Source organism: Myotis yumanensis, unplaced genomic scaffold (genome assembly GCF_028538775.1).
Source record: "Myotis yumanensis isolate MYYU_CA2020_CCGP unplaced genomic scaffold, mMyoYum1.0.hap1 SCAF_14, whole genome shotgun sequence".
Lineage (NCBI taxonomy): Eukaryota > Metazoa > Chordata > Mammalia > Chiroptera > Vespertilionidae > Myotis > Myotis yumanensis.
The window spans coordinates 55516219-55541117 of NW_027223765.1; the positions used below are offsets into that span (position 1 = coordinate 55516219).

Genomic DNA, 24899 nt, shown 5'->3' on the forward strand with positions numbered 1-24899 from the left:
TATATTGTATACTTGAAACTAACACAATATTGTATACCAACTATATTTAATTAAAAAAAAAAGGTTCAAAATGGTCTAAAAGAAAAACATGTAAAATTGATTACTAAAAAATGTAGGCATTTTTTTTTGGAAAGAACTAAAGATCTCTTTTTGGTAGTGCAATCACAGACTTTAAGTTTTGTTGTTTGACATGAAATAAGTAGCATATCACATTGTTTGCAGGGTAGTTTTTATCGCGCGCTAACAGGTGGCGTGGGCCATTTTTGCTAATTTTTTGCGCAAATGGCAACGTTCAGTAAAATTACAATAACTTTAGTTTTACATATTTTTTTCAATGAAACTTTTTGTGATTTACTATAAAATGTATACTGAATTATTTTTCTTAAATTTTAAACAGACAAATACTGGAAAACTCACTGGAAATTGAAATAAAAGTAATAAAATATGTAACAATTCCGATTTATTGAAAAATAATTGATTATAGGCATGACTTTCACTAATCTTCCTGATTCTTCTGTAATGTCTTCATTATTATTGAAGTGCCAAGCTGCCCAAATTTGTCGAAATCTATCCCTTGACGTGATTTTGGAAAAAAATGGCGTTTCCAAGCACGGGTCTGTTGACCAATAATCATCTCGCTTATCTTTGCAAACTTGTCCCATCAAAATTATTAGACCCCAACATTTCTTCATTTCTGAGATTGTAATATCTCGCCATTTGATAGTTTTGCGGGATGTTTGGAATCGTTCAATATTTTGATAGCGATATCTGTTTGATTCATCAACTAAATATTGAAAGAAATAATCTTTTATAAATGATTCAACCGCATCAATCAGAGATTCTGGAGCAGCATTCGAAGTAACTCCAGGACGACCCATAAAATCTTCAAGAACTGGAGGTTCGTCAGTCGAGGACCATTTGTCTTCACTTTCATCAGAACTTGAAGATATAGTTCTGCGAGTAAAATTTGTAGGTAGGGGGATATCTTCACAGTCGCTTTCATTGTCACTTTCCAATTCTGAATGATCTTCGATATTGCTATCACACGAAAGATCCGATAAATGATCAACACACAATTCTTCATCACTTTCGTCGTCAAATTGGCTCATGTCTCTCGAAATAATGTCACTTTGATCAAAATTACAAAGATTTTGTGAAGTGTGCACCCTTTCCAATTGTTAGAATCGCACTGAATGCGTGGCGAGGCAGAGAATTGTGTGAAGGGATGACTCTACGCAGTTGGATAGATTACCGTTATACCTGGAAGAACAGACATAATTCACCATTGTATGTGTTAGAGACCCAAATTTTGTCCTTTGGAATTCGTATATCTGCATGTTAGCATCCCTTTAGAGCAATAAAAAAGTATAAAAATAAACGTATTTATACGTTACCCGCATTCTACCGCTAGTCTATAAAAAACGTATTAATACGTGTCCCGCGCTCTACTACCAGTCAACGTAAAACGTATAAATACGTCTCCCGCATACAGTGTGATATTATACGTTGGTAGAGGCAGGGGTTCAGTGGCGTTCTGCCCATTTGGATTTCTTTAGGTCAAGGGTCCTTCATCAGAAACTTGGTGCAGCCTATGATCTCTTCTCAAAATAACATTTTAAATGCATAAAATTAAATTTACATGGTCATAAGGAAACTGGTTACATACACTTATCACAATATTTTTTAAATTGTTATACTAGAATGTTCATCTATATCAATAAATTAAATAACACCAAGACATTGAATAACTGATGATGAGATAAGAATAAACAATATCTTGAGATATCAGCAATGATAACAATGTCATATGAAAATAATCATGATTTCTGTTATTCACATAAGAACAGTTGTTTTCAAAACTGCTATTGGGATATGATATTAGTTAGTGATTAATGAAAAAAAAAATACACTTTGCTACAGTAATATAACATGGTATTAGCTTGGTTTTTGTCCCCAATAAGACTATCTGTAGGTCTCCTCCTTTCTTCAAGTTTTTCTTTTCTTTCTTTTTTTTTAAAATATATTTTATTGATTTTTTTACAGAGAGGAAGGGAGAGGGATAGAGAGCCAGAAACATCAATGAGAGAGAAACATCGATCAGCTGCCTTCTGCACACCCCCTACTGGGGATGTGCCCGCAACCAAGGTACATGCCCTTGACTGGAAATAACCCGGGACCCTTGAGTCCGCAGGCTGACGCTCTATCCACTGAGCCAAACCAGTCAGGGCCAAGTTTCTCTTTTCAACACAACACTCAACTTTACAGCAACAGAATTTTTTTTATATAGCATTAATATTTTTTCAGAGAATCTTAAACTAAACATAAAAAAGATAAATAGAAAAAATATGTTTTTATGAACCTAGTCACATTTGATAATTGGTAAAAATAATTGTGTCAGTTCCTATTACATCACTTTTTAAAATTTTTGTATTACACATTGAGCTCTAAAGAGATTTATGGAGCCAGAGAAAGAGCAAAATTATTTAATGAAAGAGGGAGCATATAAACAGACAAGGCTTAAGCACCCACTCAGAAATTTGCGTGTAAGCTTAAGGATGTTACTTTGGTCAACAGTGGAATGCATTTTTAATATTTATCAACTTTTATTAAGGACACAGCTTGATTTTACAAAGACATTGTCATCTTTTAAGTTGTTTTTTTTTAAAATCTTAGTTTCTTTTTCTTAGTGCTTTAAAAATGTCAGTTTTTCAAAATAATTTCCTCCCTAGCATTTAAAACTCAGTTCATGGAAATATATTTTTTCCTTTAAAATGAAAAAAATATATATCATTCTTTAAAACTAAAACCACATTGATTTTACTCATACTATTATTTATAAAACATTCTTTTTCTTTGCTAATGAAATCTGGTCACTCTATGTCATTACAGACCTTACAGTATATGAGGAGGCTTAGGTTCAAATGTGTTTCTATTAGACAATGTTTATGAGCACTTACTGTTGACAGGCACTGCTATAGGTATGTAGAAAAATATAGAAAGAAATAAGAAACCACATGTTTCCTGATGGTTTCAAATGGTCAGGTAAAGAGATAAAGAAAACGAAAAAGTGACTATGAGAAAAAGGTAAATTAATAATAGTAGTTATTATTGGGTGTCCAGTGCTTTTCACTTGTTATTGCTCATTCTGCCAAATAGCTTTCAGTTTCAATTAACAGAATCCAAACTGGCTTAAAAAATAAGGTAATTTATTTCTCACATATTAATTTCAGAGGTAAGATGGTTACAGAATTGATCAAATCAATGCTCAACAACAGTTATAAAAATAGAATTTTTCCATTTTTTTCGGTGTTCTTCTAGGTTAGGTGTGTGGCTTTGTTATCAATCTGCTTCCCTTTGTAATAATATGATGGCTTCCCCACTATCAGGCATTACATAAAGACTTGACAATGTCCAAAAGAGGAAAGAACATTTTCTTGTGAACTCTCTTAGAAGCCAAGACACAAAAACAAAAACAAAAAAACACACAAAAACACACAAACACAGACAAAACAAAACAAACCAACCCACCTCCCCCCAAACAAAATAAAACAAACAAAAACCTTTACTGAAAACTCCCAGCAGACAACCTCTCTTGTCACATTGTCCTGAATTATTTCACAAACTATTGTCTAAATTGAACACTGGCAGTGGCAATGGGACCACCAGAATTGAGTTAAATCAATCAGAATTCTTCCCACTCCTGGGACTGATGATAGAGCCAGTCTTCCTGGAAACACATGGCTGCATTGAAATAGGTGGATTTCTGATGAAAATTGAGATTCGCTATGAAGAAAAGAATAGATGATGGGTAGGCAATCAATTGTGTCTGCTGCAGCAGCCTTTATTATTTTTGATTTGTAGCTTTGGTAATCAGAGCTCAATGATGTTAAATGATTTGACTAAGACCGATTTTTAATTAGTAGCAAATCCTAATTTAAATGCAGGTCAGTGTGGTTCCAAAGATTTGATACTTGATTGCATTATTCTCAATGGCATAAATCCAACAATAAAAATATGTAAAGTGCTGTATATTTTGATCCACAATGAATATGTTGCATTTTGCTATTTCTGCTGAACAAAGATGCAAAAATCCTCAAAAAATATTAGCAAACTGAATTAAATATTATATTAAGATCATACACCATGATTAAGTGGGATTTATTCATGGAATGCAAGGTTGGTTCAAATCCGCAAATCAATTAATGTGATACACCACATAAACAAAATGAAGGATAAAAATCAAATGATGATTTTAAAAGATGTAGAAAACTCATTTAACCAAATCCAGCACCCATTTATGATAAAAACTCACAGCAAAATGAGAATAACCACAGCTAATGTCATTCCCACTGGGCACAAACTAAAAGTGTTTTTCTTAAGATAAGGAAAAGACAGGGGTGGCTGCTTTCATCACTCCTATTCAAAATGGTACTGGGAGTCCTAGCCTCAGCAATCAGACAAGAAGAAGAAATAAAAAAAATCCAAATTAGAAAGGAAGAGGTAAACGCATCATTATTTTCAGATAACATGATACCTTTAAAGATTTCACCAAAAAGTATTAGAACTAAAAATGAATTCAGTAAAGTAGCAGGATACAATTTAATGTTCAGAAATTGGTTGCATTTTTATACACCAATAGCAAACAATCAGAAAGAGAACTTAAAAAAAATCCCATTTACAATTGCATTAAAAGTACCTAGGCATACATTTAACCAAGGAGGTAAAAGACATGTATTTGGAAAAGTATAAGTCATTGAAGAAAGAAATGAAGAAGATATAAATAAATGGAAGCATATATATTGCTCATGGATAGGAAGAATTAACATCATTAAAATGTCCATACTACCCAATGCAATCTACAGATTCAATGCAATTCTTATCAAGATACCAATGAGATTTTTTTTTTTTTTTTTTACAAAACTAGAACAAATAATCCTAAAATTTATATGGACAGAAAAGATCCCAAATAGTCAAAGCAATCTTGAGAAAGAACAACAAAGTTGGAGGTATCATGCTTACTGATACCAAACTATACTACAAGATTATAGTATTCAAAAGAGAATGGTTCTGGCATAAAACAGACACGTATATCAATGGAACAGAATAGAGAGCCCAGAAATAAACCCAGGCCTATATGGTTAATTAATCTATGACAAAGGAGGCAAGAACATACAATGGGGTAAAGACAGTCATTTAAATAAATGATGTTGGGAAAACTAGACAGATACATGCAAAAAAATGAAACTAGACCACATTTTTACACCATATACAAAAATAAACTTAAAATGGATTAAAGACTTAAATGTAAGACTCCAAACCATAAAACTTCTAGAAAAAAACAAAAACAAAACACAGGCAGTAAGCTCTCTGACATTTCATTTAGTACTATTTTTTCCTGATATATCTCCTTAGGCAAGGAAAACAAAAGAAAACATAAACAAATGAGACCACATCAAACTAAATAGTTTTTGCATAGCAAATGAAGCCATCAATCAAATGCAAAGACAGCATACCGAATGGAAGAAGATATTTGCCAAGGCTATAGCAGATACGGAGTTAATATTCAACATTTATAAAGAACTCTTACAACTCAACAGCAAAAATACCCCCAAGCAATCCAATTTAAAAATGGCCAGAGGACCTGAGTAGACATTGCTCCAAAGAAGACATACAAATGGCCAGTAGACATACAAAAAGATGATGCCAAATGTCACTAATTATCAGAGAAATGCAAATTAAAATCACAATGAGATATCACCTCACACTGGTCAGAATGGCTATCATTGATAAACAACAAGTGTTGGCAAAGATGTGGAGGAAAAGGAACCCTCATACACTGTTGATGGGATTTCAAATTGGTGCAGCCATTATAAAAGTTCCTCAAAAAACTAAAACTAAAAACTATGATCCATAAATCCTATTTTTGAGAATTTATCCAATGAAATTCAAAACACTAATTTAAAAAGATGTATGCACCCTTACATTCATTGCAGCATTATTTACAATAACCAAGATATGGACATATCTAAATGTCTACTGATAGATGATTGGACAATGAAATTATAGTACACATGTACAATGGAATATTACTGGGTCATAAAAAAGAATGAAATCTTACCATTCACAACAACATGGATGGACCTAGAGGGTTTTATGCTAAGTCAAATAAGTCAGACATGAACAGACAAATACCATAAGATTTCATTCACATGTGGAATCTAAAAAACAAAATATATAAATAAATCAGAAACAAACTCATAGACCAGAGAAAAAATTGATAGTTGCCAGATGAGAGTGGAGTTGGGTGAAAAAGGTGAAGGGATTAAGAAGTACAAATTAGGCCCTAGCTGGTTTGGTTCAGTGGATAGAACTTCCACCTGTGGAATGAAGGGTTCAGATTCGATTCCAGTCAAGGGCACATGCCTGGGTTGTGGGCTCGATCCCCAGTAGAGGGTGTACAGGAGGCAACTGATCCATGATTCTCTCTCATCACTGATGTTTCTATTTCTCCCTCTCCATTCCTCTCTGAAATCAATAATAATAAAAAAAAGGAAGTACAAATTGGTAGTCACAAAATAGCCACAGGGATATAAAGTACAGCTTAGGGAATATATTCAGTAATATTGTAGTAAGTTATGTATGATGCCATGGGAGAACTAGATTTATAAGAGATTATTTCATAAGCTATATAAATGTCTAACTACTCTGCTGTACACCTGAAAGTAATATCATATTGAATGGCAACTGTAATTGAAAATAAAAATTTAAAAATGTATACATATATACAATGGAATATTACTCAGCTTAAAAAAAGAATGAAATCTTGCCATTTGCAACAACATAGATAGACCTAGAGAATATTATGCTGAAATAAGTCAGACAGAGAAAGACAAATACTATATGATTTCTCTTATGTGTGGAATCTAAAAAAGAAAATAAATAAATAAAACAGAAACAAAGTCATAGATTCAGAGAACAAATGTGTAGTTGCCAGATAGGAGGGAAGATGGGAGGATGAGTGAGAAAGGTGAAGGGATTGCGAAGTACAAATTGCCAGCTGTAACACAGTCAGGGGCTGTAAAGGACAGCAAAGGGCATGCAGTCAATATTATTGTAACGACTGTGTGTGGCACCAGGATGATCTCTTCACTTTGTAAGGTGTATGAATGTCTAATCACTATCTTGTAAACCTGAAACTAACGTAGTATTGTATGTCAACTGTGACTGAAAAGTAAATGACAAATTTAAAAAGAAGCATACACAAAAATTGTTTCATTTGTTGTCAACATAAGGCCTTATTCTATAAAACTGAATAAGATTTAATAAAAATCCATGCCCCCTCCTTTATTTTCTCCTTGTTCCTACACTTGCTCATTATTTCCCTTCATCTTCATGGAAATGAGAAAGCAAAACTGTGTGTAAAAGTGGAACCCACGCTGACTTGAAAACCTCACAGCCTCTTTGGACACCACTTAAGATTGTGTCTAATGTGCGGATCAACCTGTTGAAGACATCAACAGAATTCTAAATGTGTTTTACATCTTATAAGCCATTCAGAGCAGCAGCATTTCTACTGATGGAGAAAGGGTGCAAGCTTTCTTCACTTTACAAAAGGGGAAGATAAAATGAATGAGTTGTTTACACCTACTACTAAGCTTAGATTTATTCCATAAGCCCCCAAATAGGTTACAGTTGAAAACATGACATGCTGTGAAATTAGTTTAAATGCTATGCTTCATTTCTCTCCCCAAATCTTCAGCTTACTTTCTCCCTATACTGAAACAAACTCAAAACATGCTACTTTCTCCTGATTGACTACGGCCTCGGAGCCGACCTGGAAATACGGACCTCACTTTAGTCAGCCAAAGTCCTCAGCTCCAGTGTCCAGAACCTATCACTTCTAACACCTTGACCTCAGTTAACATGCTTTTCCAAATAAGTTAGTTTTAAAGATCACTTAGTTCTTTCACTCAAACCAGGTGGAGCATACAGTTTAATACCTGTGTTTTCAATTGAGCAAAGAGCTTAATCATTTTCCAGCAGGCTGGGTGCTGTGTTTGAAGTCTCTGTCTCCTGCATCCCTTAACCAATGTGCCAGGAAGTCCTGACCATTCCAATTTTCAATGAATGCTCAAGATCGCTTCTCATTCACATTGCCACCCTTTTAAGCCTTCCTCCATATCCCGCAAGCCCTCCTGCCTGCTTTCACCACCACTTTTTCTCCTCTCCCTTCCACTACCACCAGAGTGTTCTTTATAAAGGGCAGGTCCTAACAGCAGCCTCTCTGGGTTTTATATCATTTAATATTTCCCCATTGCCCTTAGAGTAACTTTGTTCACAAGCTAATCAGTACTGTGTGATCTGGTCTAGTCTAATACCAGGATCTGATCCAATATCCCCTCTCTCACGACATGTGTTATGGCTTTGCTAATGTTGGTTGATTGAGTAACAGGGTATATATTATTTCTTATCAAAAGGTTTTTCTGAAATGATAGAAACCTTGTTTACTTTAAAAAAGAGAACAGCCCTAGCTGGTTTGGCTCAGTGGATAGAGTGTCGGCCTGCGGACTGAAAGGTCCCAGGTTCGATTCCGGTCAAGGGCATGTACCTTGGTTGCGGGCACATCCCCAGTAGGGGGTATGCAGGAGGCAGCTGATCAATGTTTCTCTCTCATTGATGGTTCTAATTCTCTATCCCTCTCCCTTCTTCTCTGTAAAAAAATTAATAAAATATATATTTTTTTTAAAAGAGAGAACAAACTAAATTTATATGTAAGCATAATTCTCTGCTTGTTGAAATTCATATGGGACAATTTTAATAATTGTACAAGTTATTTTGCCTGACTCTGGGTAATCTATAATAATAAAAGTGTAATATGCAAATTGACCGAACAGCTGAACAATGGAACAACCACCCGGACAAACTTCCGAGCGAAGCTGGGACTGCGAGGGCGGCTGAGGCAGCTGGGGCTGCGAGGGCGGCAGGGGCTGCAAAGGCCTACTCTTGTATGAATTTCATGCATCAGGCCTCTAGTTAGTTATAAAATGAATACTTACAAAAACAATGCAAAAGAACCAAAGAGCCTGTTTACTTAAATATGCTGGGAAAGCTGGAGTAGAGGCTACAGGATAATTGCTACAGACCACAGCAAGCCTGGAGGTCTCAGTGAAAATGAGCAGTTTTGATATTTGATATTTGAACCACTAGAAAGCTGTAATTAAACTACATATCTGTTTAATTCCGAAGTTATCTATTTAGTCTCTCTTATTACCAATGCCAAATTCATATAATCTCTATAGTTTCAATTAATTAGACAGAAATATGAATGCTTATTATTCCACAGGTCTGAATGCCTTATGGAGCAATGGTGTATTTGTACAATCGGACATTTTTGAATTGCCCTAAATTTCTTCTTGGAGAGTGAAAAATATTTGACTTAGTTTCCTAAACTCCTTCCTTAAGCATTTTTATTGTCATTTTCCTTTTGAGGGTACATGTTAAGAAATCAGGTAATTTGTAAAGCATAATTTGATTACCAAAGTATAACTTTATAATTTGAATTAAAATATTATTATAAACTTACAGTCTTCTGATCACCAAAGGATAATTGAATTTAATTCATGATTGAAAAATACAGTGGATGCAATATCTATAGAGTGGCTCTCTGAAAGACATTGTTTCTGGCTTTTAGAAAGGCTTTTACTGAGTGTCCTTATTCTTTGCTAAATCATACTATTTAAAGATTTAAGGGGACACGTTTTTTAAATTCTAAATATAACAACGACAATCAAGGTCACATCTGAGGTTGACAGTGGGTGCTACTTGCTGAACACTGGAAAACAAGGCTGTGTATAATGTAATTTTCTTGCTGGAGAGATGGTATGACCAGATAGGGATATGGGAAAATTAAACTTAGAGTTTGCATCCAAATATCCTTAGGTTTGCAGGTTTTTGATCTGTTTATTAGCCATGCAAAAATATATTGCTGTTTCTTAATCTGATCATAGTTCACTCTGCCACTGGAATTATCCCCACACCCACACTTTGATATGATATGTTTTATTTTCAAGGGCTTGTTTCACAAAGATCAGCAAACAAAATAATATTTCCACTCCCCCCTCCATCCGCCTTGTTTTTTGTGTAGTTAGCCAACTTCAACGGGAAGATATTAAAATGATTAATCCTTATAACTCACTGTGTCTTAAATGACTGGATATCATGGGAGCTGAACTCTAACTTTTATCTCTTGAATATGAATGTAGTAATATTACAAAGTTGTAATTCATTCTGAACTATTTGATCACTACAATCTGTAGATAAATTGGCTTTGAGTCTTTGCCTGATGTCATAACTCTGTCCTCTTTCCTATTCAACTCCCCTGAGCTGAAGACACTGTTTAGAGAATCCAACTAAGTGAATAACAGGTTTAAAGAGGCATCATCTACATGACTTCCCAAAACTCTGCCAGTCTCCTTTAATTGTAATTGCCAAATGAGTGCCGATTAGGGGTGATTGGTTATCTGCCTTCAGGTATATTTCAAAGCAGAGACTCTGATAACAACGCACTGGATTTTGGATCCAAAGAGCCTGTTTACTTATGTGTGCTGGGGAATCTGGAGCGGGGCTGCGGGGTAATTGCTGCGACCACAGCAAGCCTGGCGGCCTCAGACTTGGACTCAATTACTTCAACTTCTCTGAGCTTTACTCTCTGCATCTGTGGGACTAGCATGCTAAGGCTTCTGCACATGACTTTTATGAGAAGGAACTGAAGCCCTGATGTGCAATCCATCATCAACTGTGGCCTGAGAGCCCGGGGTGAGGTCTGAGGACACACCAGTGCTTTTGGTTAGTCTGCTTATAAGGAAATGACAATCTCATTTCTCTGAGATTTAAAAGCCAAACATTTGAAACAGCCTGAATATCAAAAAATAGGAAATGGGTTACATATATTTTATTACTTCAATAGTGGAATACTATGTGCATAGCAATTGAAATAATGCTATAAGTGTATATTTATTAACCAGAAAGGTATTTGCATTCATATGTGAATATAGGAAACACATTATTAAATATGTATATTGCATAAACAGATTTTGATAAAATTAGTAACTCGTGTGTGTATATATAAATATACATACACACTTTGATACACAAATATGAAACAGATAAGAAAAGATGTATAATGGCTATCTCCAACTGTGGGGATTGGAAGTAAGTTTTCCATCCGCATTTTTAAATTTTTCTAAAGTAAACAGATTACTTACATAAGGACACACACACACACACACACACACACACACACACACACACGGAGTCTGCTTCAGTCCAGAGGCTTTCTTTAATCCCTGGCAACTCCTTCTCTCTTTTACCCCTTAGTATCCAGCCCATGGTCAAGGCCGTGGGTCAGCACTGTCTGGGTGCCAGCCTCTTTGCTTCCATTGCCCTGCCAACCATGATCCCGGTTCAGAAATCATTATTTCTCATCTGTGGATGCAAAAAGCTTCTAGTTAGACACTCTGTTCCCCCTTCACCTCTATTTTACCCTCCCAATTCATCTTCATAAAGATTCTCAAATCACAAATGTTTGCTGAAGCACAGAGGTGACTTGTCTATCTCCCCACATAACCCTGGATGTGTGTGATGGCGTCCCCTGGTCCTAGGACATTTGGCCTGGTATTAAGAGCCATTTGTAGCATAGGCAAGGTTTATTTCTTACTCTGCAGCCAAACACAACTGCTGTGTTCTGAACACCCCAGGCTTCTCTGTCTCTACTTTTGATCATCAAGTTTCATCAGTTGGTAATGATGCTGCCTATTGAAATTCTAGTTACAATTTATATATAGCCCAACTAAACTCTCAATTTTTCTGAATTCTAGGTGTCTTCTTACCTACCTCTGCATTTCATATTATCCTCAATATTTATTTCTGTATTGATTCATTTATTTATATCATTTTTGAGCATCTGCTATTCTCCAGGGGCTATCTGGCTACTCAAATATATGGGGTAAACAAGCAGATATACCCTTGCCCTTAAGCAATTAATAATCTAATACTTAACATTTCTCCTTTTTAAATCTATTGATTTATGGTGAACTTCCCATAACTACCACCTTACCCTGTAACATCACACATATACTGACTGTGTTATGTGTGATTATCTTGTAGAAACTATGTTATCTTACAAATAGGAGATAATTAATAAATGCATTGTATTGTTGGAGGGCCAGAAGGAAGGACTGAATCAAATATTTTATTCCAGCAACGTAGTTACATATATAATATATGTATGTGTTTTAAATATGCATATTTAACCATGTTACTTTTTCCTGTTCAGTGTTTTTGAAAATTGAAATCAATTCTTAATTAGAATTATTAGTTTGGTCTCCAAAATGATGGACACAAGTTATTTTTGCTCGTTATATCCAGGAAAGACCAAAATGAGACTAACTTCCTTAAGTAAACCTGAAGCAGAGTACATGCTTTTATCAGAGCGCATGTCACAGAACTCAGCCTTGATCACTTCACCTCCAGTGCAGAGTCCCGAGGGTGGCTCCTTAATTACTGGGCACTGGCTTACAGATCGTAAAGTGTTAACATTTTACTGAATTTACACACTCCAAAGTATTCAGTCCTTTAAGTACACTGTGCCTCCAAGTATTATTACTTTTTGTTTGTCTTTAGTGCAATTTTCCCTTTTTACTAAAAAAAAAATATATATATATTTACTTTAAAATATCCCTTGGAAAAGTGAAGTCCCTTCCTATCTATTAAGAATGTCTATCTTTTTATGGTATAGGGTTTTTTTATTTTAAACAATATTTACAGAAAAAAATCTTTTAAGATATGTCAGAAATCGCCGAAACCGGTTTAGCTCAGTGGATAGAGCGTCGGCCTGCGGACTGAAAGGTCCCAGGTTCGATTCCGGTCAAGGGCATGTACCTGGGTTGCGGGCACATCCCCAGTGGGAGATGTGCAGGAGGCAGCTGGTCGATGTTTCTCTCTCATCGATGTTTCTAACTCTCTATCTCTCTCCCTTCCTCTCTGTAAAAAATCAATAAAATATATTTAAAAAAAAAAAAAAAAGATATGTCAGAAATCTAAGTTAATATTTTAAATGAATCCTGCTGTTTTCAAGTGACTCTTTAGCATAGTAATTTTAGCCCAAATCCACCAAATTTATTAAAAACAAAACAAACCAACAAGCTCTGTTTTAATCTTAAAAGAAATCCGCGTCTATCTAAGGCCTTGGATGTACCCTGTGGCTTGGTTGTGAGATTTACACTGAAAACAGTTCCATCCAAATTGGCTGTGTGCAGTCCGCTCTGTTTCAGATGCAGCTGGAACGCTTGCTCTCGTCCGCCTCATATGGCAACCAAGATGTGTTGCTGTTATTTGTTTCCCAACTAATTGCAAGTCCCTCGGGCCTGGGAGTCACAGCATGTCACTGTGTGAGTCTGTGCCTTGTGAAGTCCAAACGTTTGCTGATTTGGTTTACTTGATTTTATATTATTTTGTAAAACAAATGCTTCCTATATTATGAATGGTTTGCCATATCAATCTGAATTTTTATATGTTAGTCCAAGAAATTAGTTTCAAGACATGTATAGAGTGGAATGTTTCCTTTTATTAATTGTGGTCTGAATATAGCTTTTAATGTACTTTTTAATTCTCCAGAAGAGTATATTTACATAAACTTTTTATATTCTTATGAAAATTATATTCAAGGTACTCACTTATGTCTTTTGGTGACTGGTAGAAATACGATTTCCTATCTATAATGCTGAATACTCTAAATATAAAACAGAAAAGAAAATTGTAAGAGGAAGAAAAGGGAAATGCAGATGTTCCTCTCCTACTGTCTGTTGTTTGAGATTAGACATCACAAAGCATCTTCCTTCCCTTCTTAACGTAGCTGTTTCTTTTCAAATCCATGTTGGTGAGAAAATTTAACTCAGGAAGAATCGCCTGATGTCTTGTTTAATACTTCACCACTGTGAAGCGTCCTCTGTATTTTTCCTTGAAGTCGTACACGGGCAGAACTACTGTCCTTGCCCTTGCTTTTTGTCTTTGCCGCACATTTACTTTTCGACAGGCTTAAATAATGGCTCAAATGGCTCCAATGATTCATGCCCGCAGAGGGATGTCTTCATTTGCTCTATTCACATTCCCTGTTTTAACTAATGGTCTGGTGAACACCTAGTGTAGGTGCATTTTATTAGAGAGTATATTCCCTCTAAATGCTGTTCCTAAGCTGAAAGAAATGGGCCATCATCACATAAAAATAAAGTATCTCTGTAGAATTTACAAGAAATGGGATGTCCTTATTCCTGAGGCATAGAACATAAGGGGCTTTTTTCTCTCACTACACTAATGTTGATTAAGGGTATCACATCAACAGCTGTTGTGACATACAGGAAAATGAATTCATCCACTGAAAAATCTCACTTAAAAGGAGCAAATCTCTTGAAGTTTCTTGTTCTCTACAGTTTTCTTTTTCCTTTTGAGACAGGAGAAACCAGTTCCCACTCTCCAGATTGCTTCACTCTGAGTTCATAAAACTGCAATTAATAATGGTGAGCTAAGGCCTTTCTGGATTTGATGCACTGCTCTATCATCATTGAAAGAGAGTCTTTAAATCTGCTGTTAACAACTTGTAGGGACTTCGCACTGATTAATTCATCTGGCCATCGTCTCAAGGCTGACATGGCATCTTCTAGGCCTCCTGTTCCATTGGGATCAATGTCATCATTTTATAAGAAATGAACTTACTACTTTATAGACTTAGTTGGAAAGACATTTTAATCGTCAGCTTTAGACTGTGCCACTGGACTTTAATTTGTTGACTTACGAGAACACAGAAAATCTCATATTTTACTGAACTTTCTAAACATAAAATAAGGTTATCAGAGAATCCTGGTGATTCTGACATTTGAACTTCATCAAAAGGGCAATCCATTGAGGTTAAGTACCCTCCTTCCTGGAGTGCCCGCTGCTCCGTCCACAACACATGCCACGTGCTTAAGAAAACACCCCTTAGGAGAAGAGCACTGACATCGGGTCAGGAGAGTTGGCTTTTAGAGTAGACATTACTTGGGGGCCACACATCTGTTCTCCCTGCATCTGGTGCCAGAGCCCGAATTCCTGCTGAAGAGGTACCTCTGGTCCTCTGTGTGGCCTGTGGAGCTGCCAGTCAGTCTACCCAGGACAAATGGCTGAAGCTAGTAAGCTTTCTTCTTTGGGGTTTGTAGTCTTAATTATAAGGGATGAGAGGAAGGAGAAAGTATGTGGAGCTAATTTGTTCTAGGAGTGGCGACCTGAACATATTTGTTGTCCAGAGCTAGTTTCTGCCCCTCTGGACCTGGATTTTGCTTCTTGACTATGAGCCACTTCCAAGCCTCAAAAGACATTCTGCTTTTCATTAATTTAGCTAGAATCAGCGTCTGTTACTTTCCTCTCAAGAACTATGTGAAGATTAATTTTATGTGTCAACTTGACTAGAGTAAGGGATGCCCAGGTCGCTGGCAAAAATATTATTTCTGACTGTGTCCATGAGGGTGTTTCAGAAATATGTTAGCATTTAAATTGGCAGGCTGATTTTTTAAAAAATCACTTTCACCAATGTGTTAGGGGTTAAATAGAACAAAGAGGTAGAGGAAGGACAAATTTGCTCTCTCCACTTGGGCTAGGGCATCCATCATCTCCTGCCCTTGGACATCAGCACTCCTGTTGTTTAAATGTCTTGCTTGAAGCAAGACATAGCATTGGCTCTCAGAAGCTGGGCTTGACTGGAAGTAGACCACTGGCTTTCTTGAGCCTCCAGCTTGGAGACAGCACACTGTGGCCCTTCCCAGGTTCCATAAATGTGTAAGCCAGTAGCTCATAATAAATCTATCTATCTATCTATCTATCTATCTATCTATCATCTATCTGTCCTCTATCTCTATTGATTCTGTTCCTCAGAACCTAATACAAACTATTAAAACTTTGTTTTGTAATTATTAGATTTTAATAGTAGTGTATTATCCTTTGATAGTCCTTAACCTTACATTCTTTTGAAAATAAAATGTAGTAGAATATATTTACTGTAATTTAAAATATCTCTTTAGTAGGCATTTCCAGGGTGAAGTGTTTATTAGAATCCAAAATGCTGACCTAAGTCTATGAATGGTTCTTGGCTCTATTCCTGGGCAACCTCCCCGCACTCTTCGAATGCCAGCCTTCCTTTGGGTCAAGATGCTCCAGCCACTCTTGTTTTCATTCACTTTTTGAAACATGACATGTTTTTGTCTGTCCATTCCTTCTAAGTGAAATTTTATTTCATTGTCTTTACTCTATCAGCAAATGCGTTCTCAATCTTCATGTTTAAGCAAAATCTTGAGCAGATTTTCCTTGTCAACAACTGATTTCACATATCCTTTTGTTTAGTTGATCATCTTCATTTGGGAAGCCTCAGAGGCATTTCACACTTAATCTGACTCACCCAGGTCTGGTTCTCTCATCTCCAGCCAGTTTTTCCCATCCCCTCCATTCAGCATCACCATCATGCAGTGCCTCAAGCCAGTAGTCAGCCTCGACTCATTTCTTTCATTGCTCCAAACCACTGCACCAGCCAGTTCAGTTGCCTTTACCTCTGAAATAGATCCCCAATTCTATTTCCTCTGTTTCACTTTCACAATTTTATCCTACTTCAGTTATCATCATTTACATATTCAAATGCAATATCTTCTATTTTATTTCTGTGTACTCTTTTTAAAATTTTTTTATTGATTTCAGAGAGGAAGTTAGAGGGAGAGAGAGATAGAAGCATCAATTATGAGAGCACACCATTGATTGGCTGCCTCTTGCACACCCTTTACTGGGGATTGAGCCCGCAACCCAGGCATGAGCCCTTGACTGGAATTGAACCTAGGACCCTTCAGTCTGCAGGCCAATGCTCTATCCATGGAGCCAAAACAGCTAGGACTCTGTGTACTCTTTAGCTCATACAATATAAGTGATTGCTCAAATTCTCTTTCTTAGAATCTCCAGTGGCTCCAATTAGGAAAAAACATCCAAATTCCTGACTGAGGCCAGCAAGGTAGTCCAACATTATTGCCAACTTAAGCACCTTCTTTTCCCTCCTTCCCTTTCTCCATCATTTTCTTTTCTGTCCCTCCCTCCCTCTCTCCTTCCCTCCCTCTCTCCTTCCCTTCCTTCCCCAACCCTCCCTTCCTTCTTTCCCACTCAGCCATTCGGAATTCTGAGCCACTCTGTGTGTGCACAAGCTCTTCTCCCTGTTGGAATGTTCTTTGTAGATTTTTGCACAGCTGAGCTGGCCTCTTCTTGTGATTTAACTCTCAACTCAGATCTCTCTCTGAGCCTCCTTAATCACTGTTTCTAAAGGAGCGTTCCCCATGCTCTATCACATCAGCCTGTTTCACAGCTTCCAGAAAACTACTCCTGTAAAAGTATCTTGTTCTCGTCTTACTTATTGATATAATTTTCAAAGGCATATTTCCCCCTCTAATGTCTCCTTTTAATTATGTTTAAACAGAAACCAACATTCTCTTTGGCTGTTACTTTTTCCTCACCTGTATTTTGGTTATTAGGTAACACATTTTCACAAGTTAATGAAGACTAATGAAATAAGAGCTAATTATCCTTTTTCCTGTGTATACATAAGAACAGGAATCTAAAGATATGCTGTTTGTGCAAATTAACCATTTAAAATAGGCATGAATGTGGCTTCATATTTAAGCTAGTCAGAAAAAGGAGCCCTTTAAAAAATGAGAAGTATCTGAGTAAAAGAATTAGCCTGGATTAATACTTAGTCATTATTATAAAGCACTTAAGTAAATGAGTTCCTTAAAGGCAGAAATGGCATTTTCATTGTTTGACATCTTTGTTTCTTTGCCTAACATGTTGTCTGTGAGCTCAAGAGGAGCCTCATCAAATAGTTGCTAAATTGAATAAAATATATATTTTAGAATTGTTTTAATGCTTACAATCTGAAATTATGTTTGAGCAAGGGAAGGAGATTTTTGTTCACTTAGAATTATGAGAGTTCAGTAAATTTATGAGTATCAATAGAAGTAGGATTCTCACTTTCTCCATCTCATTGGCAAACAATGATCAGGAATGAGATGAGATTCTTGTAATATGGATTTGAAGTTTTGCATTTTATTAAGAAGAGAATTTTTAGGACATGGCTTTGGGGACCTCTAGGCTGTTTTCCAGTATCTTGTTATATCAATTCCTAATATGTATTAATCCTGATTAAATGATAACCAATGTATTCAAGATGCCAAGTCATTGGTGACCCAACTTCTCTATGTTAAAACTAAATAAATTCAGCGAGTTTCCTCAAAAATGTATTTAAATAATGATCTTGAAATCACCAAAGACTCTAGTCACCATATGACTACTTGTACTTAGTTCAAAATGACGACACAGTTTTCAACATCCAAGTGTTTTTCTTCCTGGTGTTTCTTGAAAGGTCAGAGGGCAACTTGTTCACTGCCCTCATCTCCTCTTTTCAAAATCACACCTCTCCCAGAACTATGAATTTTCCCACTGAGGCCCACCGGCGTCAGCAGTTACTAGAAAGTCAGCACCTGATGAGACGATGACAAACATTGAGGCACACTGGTAACCTGGATTATTTTGTTCTTCCCTCCGCTTACTACAGCCAGAAGAGAATGCCTCATTGAAACAAGTCCAGGTAATTACAGGAAAAGAGCTTCATTTCAGCAGTCATAACGTCAGATTTTGTAAACAATTGACTTTGCACATACATATAAATACGTGTGTATTTGTGTGCCTGTACATGTGTGTGTGCACATATGAGCAATTTTTATGGAAAACTGGTTTTGGGGAAATTGTAATGGGTTTTGTTTAGGGATACAAATTCTTACAAATTGGTAGCTGAGGGGCTGAAAGCATCACAGAACTTGACTTAATTTGTTCTGCAATGTGCTTTATTATTGTTGTTATTATTTACTTAACCTTTAGAAATTAGGAGGTTTCACATGGAATTTCAGATTTCCAGTTTCTCCTGAAAAGTCAGGAGACACTGTAAGAAATTGTGTGCAGTTCAAGCACTGGCGACGCTGTGATTTTAAACTACAAATGGCAACAATTTAAAGGCTTCATCCTCCCTGGTGCTTCTCTTCCGTATCAAATGGTGGAGGTGGTAGGCACTGAAATGCTTACCCAGAATGCTCCCTGGCTTAATGGGGCATTACATGCCATCTTATTCCACCTGTAATTTCCCCCTAATTTCTCTGTTATATCAATTTTCCCTTCATAAAGTTTTGCACATTTGGGCCTATTTTTCTCCTCTCCTTGTTATGACTTTTATCCAGGACATGTTTTCTTACTTGGGGTTACTGAATTTGTTTCTGTCGTAGCCATCACCAGGCCTGCTGCTTAGCCTCTCCTCTGCCTGCCCCTGCCACTCTGCAGACTAGTTATGAACTCATGTGCCCTCAGCATGCTTCAGCCCCGGGCCCCGCCCTTGCTGTCCCTGTCCGTTGTCCCTCTCATTCTGTGTTAACTACAGGAAGAGCTAGCCAGTGTGCCCTGACCATAGCACAAAGCAGGCATCTGCCCTCTGATGACTCTGCTCCCAGCATTTCTCACGCCACCTGTGCAAATAGATGGGGACCGCCTTCAAGACTGGCCGTTAGACCACCTTGGTCCACAATTGGACAAGATAGCTCATCGTGCTGGCTACATATTTCAAAATCGTATTTTGTTGTTCTGATTGTCTTAAAACAGGTTTTCTCTGAGTATGATCCTTGGATATCTTACCTCAGAATTACCTGCCTTGCCTCTTAAGCATTTATTCCTGGGCTCTTGAGTTCCTTAAGTTGGGACATAGGCATGTGATAGAGCTACAGTCTGATCATCTAGAATTTAAAGACAGCATGACTAATAGTGATAGAGGACTGCCTGATGCCTTGATAGGCTATAAAACAGGATTCAATTACGTTGACAGAGTGCATTTCAGGTCTGCAGTGTGTTTCCCAAACACTATTCACCTTAATTGTTGATAATAGCTCTGGGTGTGGCTGTAACCAGCCCTCTGGCGCCCTTGCGGAGCCCATCCCCCATGGTCCAGTGGACGCAGAGTGGAAGGCAATCAGCGCCTTGCCTTTCAGGCAAAAGCAAGCCAGTGAGATAGGAAACTTCTCGAGTGCAGGACTGTGTTTCTTTCTATTGTTTTCCTGCCCCTCTCGTGCCTCATCTCCAGGAACACATGGTTCATAATGCTGAGTCGCATTGGACAAATGGAGTGAATGTGTGAAGGTGGAAATTAGAAAGGACATTAGCATCCAGGTTGGCAATGATGGTGATGACTCATTGGTCGGACGCACACCCTGAGGTCCGCACTGGGTCCATCCAGTGGGTGCTTTTACTTCAACGCTAATCAGTGAGGTGTTGCTACGATTCTCTACATTTCACCAATGGGGAGTGTTCAGCTAGAGTTGCAGAGGGAGGAAAGAGGCATTGTGATATGAGCAGCAACTACTTTTGTCATTCATGAAAACATTTTGAACAAATTTAAACCATCTATTTTACTTTTAAGGGGGGGGGGGGAGGAGCTGATTAATAATCATTGGAAAAATCAATGTGGTAAAGTGGTTTAAGGCAAAGAGTATAATTTGGAGCTGGAAGACCTGAGTTCCAGATTCAGTTTGCCACTTAACAGCTCTGCAAATTTGAGGAAGATCCAAAGTCTTTCTGAAACTATAAAATGGGAACAATGTTACTGCATATCAAGTTGTTGTAGGGACTAAATGATGCAATTTATATAAAATACTATAAAATATAGAGGACTCTTACTATTCATCATTGTTCCAAATGTGAATGAGGATCTCGAAAAATATAACTATATTATTTCGAATCATGCTTCAAAGGGGCGGGGGGGGGGGGCACAGAAATAATGAAATCTCATCTCCACAGTCACTCAAAGCAGGTGTCACCATGCGTCGCTGAGGACTCTGAGCTTCCGGAGGCTCAGCAACACGCCAGAGTCACAGCCCAGCCAGCAAGCAGCTGAGCCGGGATTTAAAAACCACACCTGCCCCGCTGCAAATGCTCGACTCTTTCCAATGTGCCAGTTTGCCTTTAAAAATAAATAAATAAGCCCACACGTATACTTTTTCTTAATATTAAAAAAAGAGATTTATGTTTAAATACTAGCTCATTCTGATGATCCCCTATTAAGATGTTCCCTATTAAGATGTTCCTGTTGCACAGGCTGTTGTGATGACTCAGCATACTATCAGCACACGTTGGCAATGGGTCGATGTTATTGCTAGTATTGATCTGGTGTTGTAGAACTTCCTTGACGTTTATGTTAAAGTCTCCCATGACCTTAGAATACAACTTAGGACAGCCGTGGGCAAACTACGGCCCGCGGGCCTGACCCGGCCCGTTTGAAATGAATAAAACTAAAAAAAAAAAAAAAAAAGACCGTACCCTTTTATGTAATGATGTTTACTTTGAATTTATATTAGTTCACACAAACACTCCATCCATGCTTTTGTTCCGGCCCTCCGGTCCAGTTTAAGAACCCATTGTGGCCCTCGAGTCAAAAAGTTTGCCCACCCCTGACTTAGGAGCTGTTTCTTTACGATTGAATAAATTTATGAAATAATGTAAAAGATACACCTATTTCAATAAAATATCAAGTCCATTTACTTAAAAGACATCTAGAATCTGGTTCAATTTCTTTTTATGAAATATGTTAAACATAATTTGAACAAAGCTTAAATGAAGTGTCCAAAGGGATAAAGCAGGTCACCTGGGAAACTGGCTTTTATGGGTTACAAGAACTTAATGCCAAAACTGTACTTAATGGACACACTTTCTTTAAAAAGAAAATACTTCAGTAAACAATGGACTGGTCTATCAATTTCATCATTGTTTCCATATGAGACTGTAGAATGGCATAATTATAGCAAAAGTCAATAATGTAAACATCACTATCAGTAGTGGTGAAGAACACCTTTGTCTTCATGGATTTGGAGTTCACAGGAAATGCAAAGGGAAATCTTTGATCCAAATTCAATTTTTAATTTCACAGTTTTTTTTAAATGTTCTATTTAAACATCTCTTAATAAAGAGAAGTTAGAGAATTTTCTTGCCTGTGGCTTTTTGAAGGAAGTGATTCTGAGAATACTTCATGTCTGCACCAACTTTTATCCTGAAGCAGAGCTCTAGCAGAGAGGAGCTCCAGCTATGAACTGTGATTAGTGGGGCAGGGGGTAGGTCACGCCCTGCAAGTAATTTAACATCTTTCCTTTGAAACATTGTATAAGGTCGTGGTTAATTCAGATGCCCTGGAGTCACACACTCTGGGATCGAATTCAGCTCTGTCACGCTTCCTAATCTTGTCCTCTTAGCCCGTTACTTCAGCCCTTTGTGATTCTGTTTTCTCCTCTGAAAATTAGGAATAATTACTGTTGCACAGGTTGTTGTGATGACTCAGCATACTATCAGCACACATTGGCAATGGGTGGATGTTATTGCTAGTATTGATCTGGTGTTGTAGAACTTCCTTGACGTATATGTTAAAGTCTCCCATGACCTTAGAATACAATTTTGAGGAATGGCAACTAATGAGGAGCTGTTTCTGTACGATTGAATAAATTTATGAAATAATGTAAAAGATACACCTATTTCAATAAAATACCAAGTCACTTTACTTTAAGAAACATTAGGATGTTCATAAAATGAAAAGATTATAAAATGAAACCTTCTAGTAAATAATCATGAGCTTATACATATTTTCAAAAGCGCACGAAGTTGCTCTCGTCCTAGGAGAACATATCGATTTGTGTGTGTATTTCCAGCAGCGCCTTACGCACACGGTGCCTGCGGCCAGCCGCTCTCCCGGGGGAGGTGGCCCCTTTAATTGCAGTGAATGGCGATTCTATTTGTAGACATCACTTCCTACAGCACGCCTTCCTTGCTGTGATTATTATTTAGAAAATACTTGTCCTCAAATGATTTAGTCTCCTTGGCTAAAGGAGAAAGTCCTGCAGCACAACCAGAACCTCACAGATAATCTGTCCGAGTTGAAAATGTACATTCTCTCCCAGCAAAACCACGTGCTTACTGCGACAGAGGGAAACAAACGCTGCTCAATGCCCAACTCCTTCACATGCCACCCAGCCCGAGAGAGAAAACTTTAAAAAGATCAGAAGCACGAATATTATTTGATTTGCCCGGCATTCCATCTCCCACATTAGCTCTTGCTTATAAACAAAATCACAATTTTCACATTCAGAGAAAATCCACAGCAAGAGGACTTACCTTCCTTCAACCAAGAAATATTATTTTTATCCTTTTCAAAATGCTCAGCTGCTCTTACTTTTATGTTTTCCAGCTCAGTTTCTGACATCTAAGAGGAAACACAATTTGTGATATAAAAAAAATGTTTAAGAACCCAAATTTGTGACATTGATCTTTAGATTTAGAGACTAATGCCATATTGTAGGAAAGTGTTTTCCCTATAGTTTTGCAGTTCACTGCCTAATGTTGTCTTACATTTTATCCATTTGTAGTATTTTAAAACATTAATATTGAAAACAAAACTTTATATAATATTTCATTTCCCAGCAGTAGAGTGCTATAAGATTTTATAATTTATGAAAATATGAAAGAATAACAGATTAACAACTAGCCACAGATTTGTAAAAAACAAACATTCTGTTGCTGTTTTCATGTTTTTAATAGTCTATAGAAAAGCAGGCTGCAAAGTGATATACAGAGATGTGCATAATAAGAAAACATAAGAGCACATTTTCAGCCATTTATTGGGTTGAATGAGAACCCTATGGGCTGAGACGGGCCTGGAGCTCTGGAAGGTGAGGCGACCTCCCCGGACCCCACTGCACCCCCTTCCCGGCCTCTCTGAGGAGCTGGGCTGGCCTTGCTCCGGCCCCGGCCCCGCGGTGCTTACCTGGGATCCAGGAGGAGGCCCCGGGGCCAGGCAGTGTGCGAGGCGCTGGGCAGCCGTCTCCTCGCCTCCCGCTGCCCAGCATTCCTCCCTCCCGGCCAGAAATGAGCAGGGAAGCGAAGCACTCGCTGCCGTGGTGCTACGTTTGTAACGCTGCCAACGCATCCAACTTGTGGCTGAGAGCTTTTCTAAGGTCATACACAGCCTGCGGTTCAAACAGCGAAAACCTCCTCCCGGCCAGCGCCCATTTAAAAGGACCCTCCAGCAGCCTTCCCACCCGACAGCGTCCTCACCCCTTCCTTCCACCCGCCGCTCGTCCTGGGGTGGCACCAGAGGGTGAGGAAGAATATGCAGAGACGACTGGGCTAAAAGCAAAGGAAAGAACACCTCCGAGGCTTTATTCTTTACAAGTTCATCCTGCAGCAGAAACACTGGAAAACAAGTTTTCCTAACACTGTACAGGAAACAAGAAACAGATCCGGTTCTTTGGAGAGTCTGCAGATGTCCCAAAAGGCTGTGACATAGCATTTCAAAGCGGTTTTGTCAGTAGATTCTCAGTCAGAGCTAATACTGTTCTCAGCAGAGGTTGGCGCAGGAGGCACAGCCCTTAGGCCTGCGGGCCGACGGAGCCCAGGTACCGGCCGCCGGAGCCCACGTACCCGCCGACGGAGCCCAGTCCCTGGCCGGCCGATTGTTCGCCAGGGAGAGTCATTGCTGGTGTTGGCCACAGGTTCCCTCCCAGGGTCTCCACCAACGGCTGTCCGTTTTCTCATCACCTGGCACCCGTTTCACCCTGTTTCCCAACTTCATTTCTTGTGCTTTGCTCCAGTTCCATTGGCTTTGAAAACTACCTCGATCAGCCAGTTTCCACAGTAAGATGACTTTCAGTTTATCCCATGATCGATCAGGTAGCTTCCAGATTCCTTCGACAGCTAAGGAAGCCCTTGAA

At 38.0% G+C, this 24899-nt stretch overlaps 1 protein-coding gene across 1 annotated transcript in view; it reads right to left on the reverse strand.

Annotated features, from left to right (window-relative positions):
• MDFIC2 (MyoD family inhibitor domain containing 2) overlaps nt 1-24088 on the reverse strand; it is a 123566-nt gene extending 99478 nt beyond the window's left edge. The window contains exons 1-2 of the mRNA XM_070391761.1: nt 23954-24088; nt 23305-23392 (exon numbers count right to left, since the gene is read on the reverse strand). Coding sequence (XP_070247862.1) covers nt 23305-23392 — 88 coding nt within the window. The 5' untranslated portion in view covers nt 23954-24088. The remainder of the gene's footprint in view (nt 1-23304; nt 23393-23953) is intronic.
• Nucleotides 24089-24899: the final 811 nt, after the last annotated feature.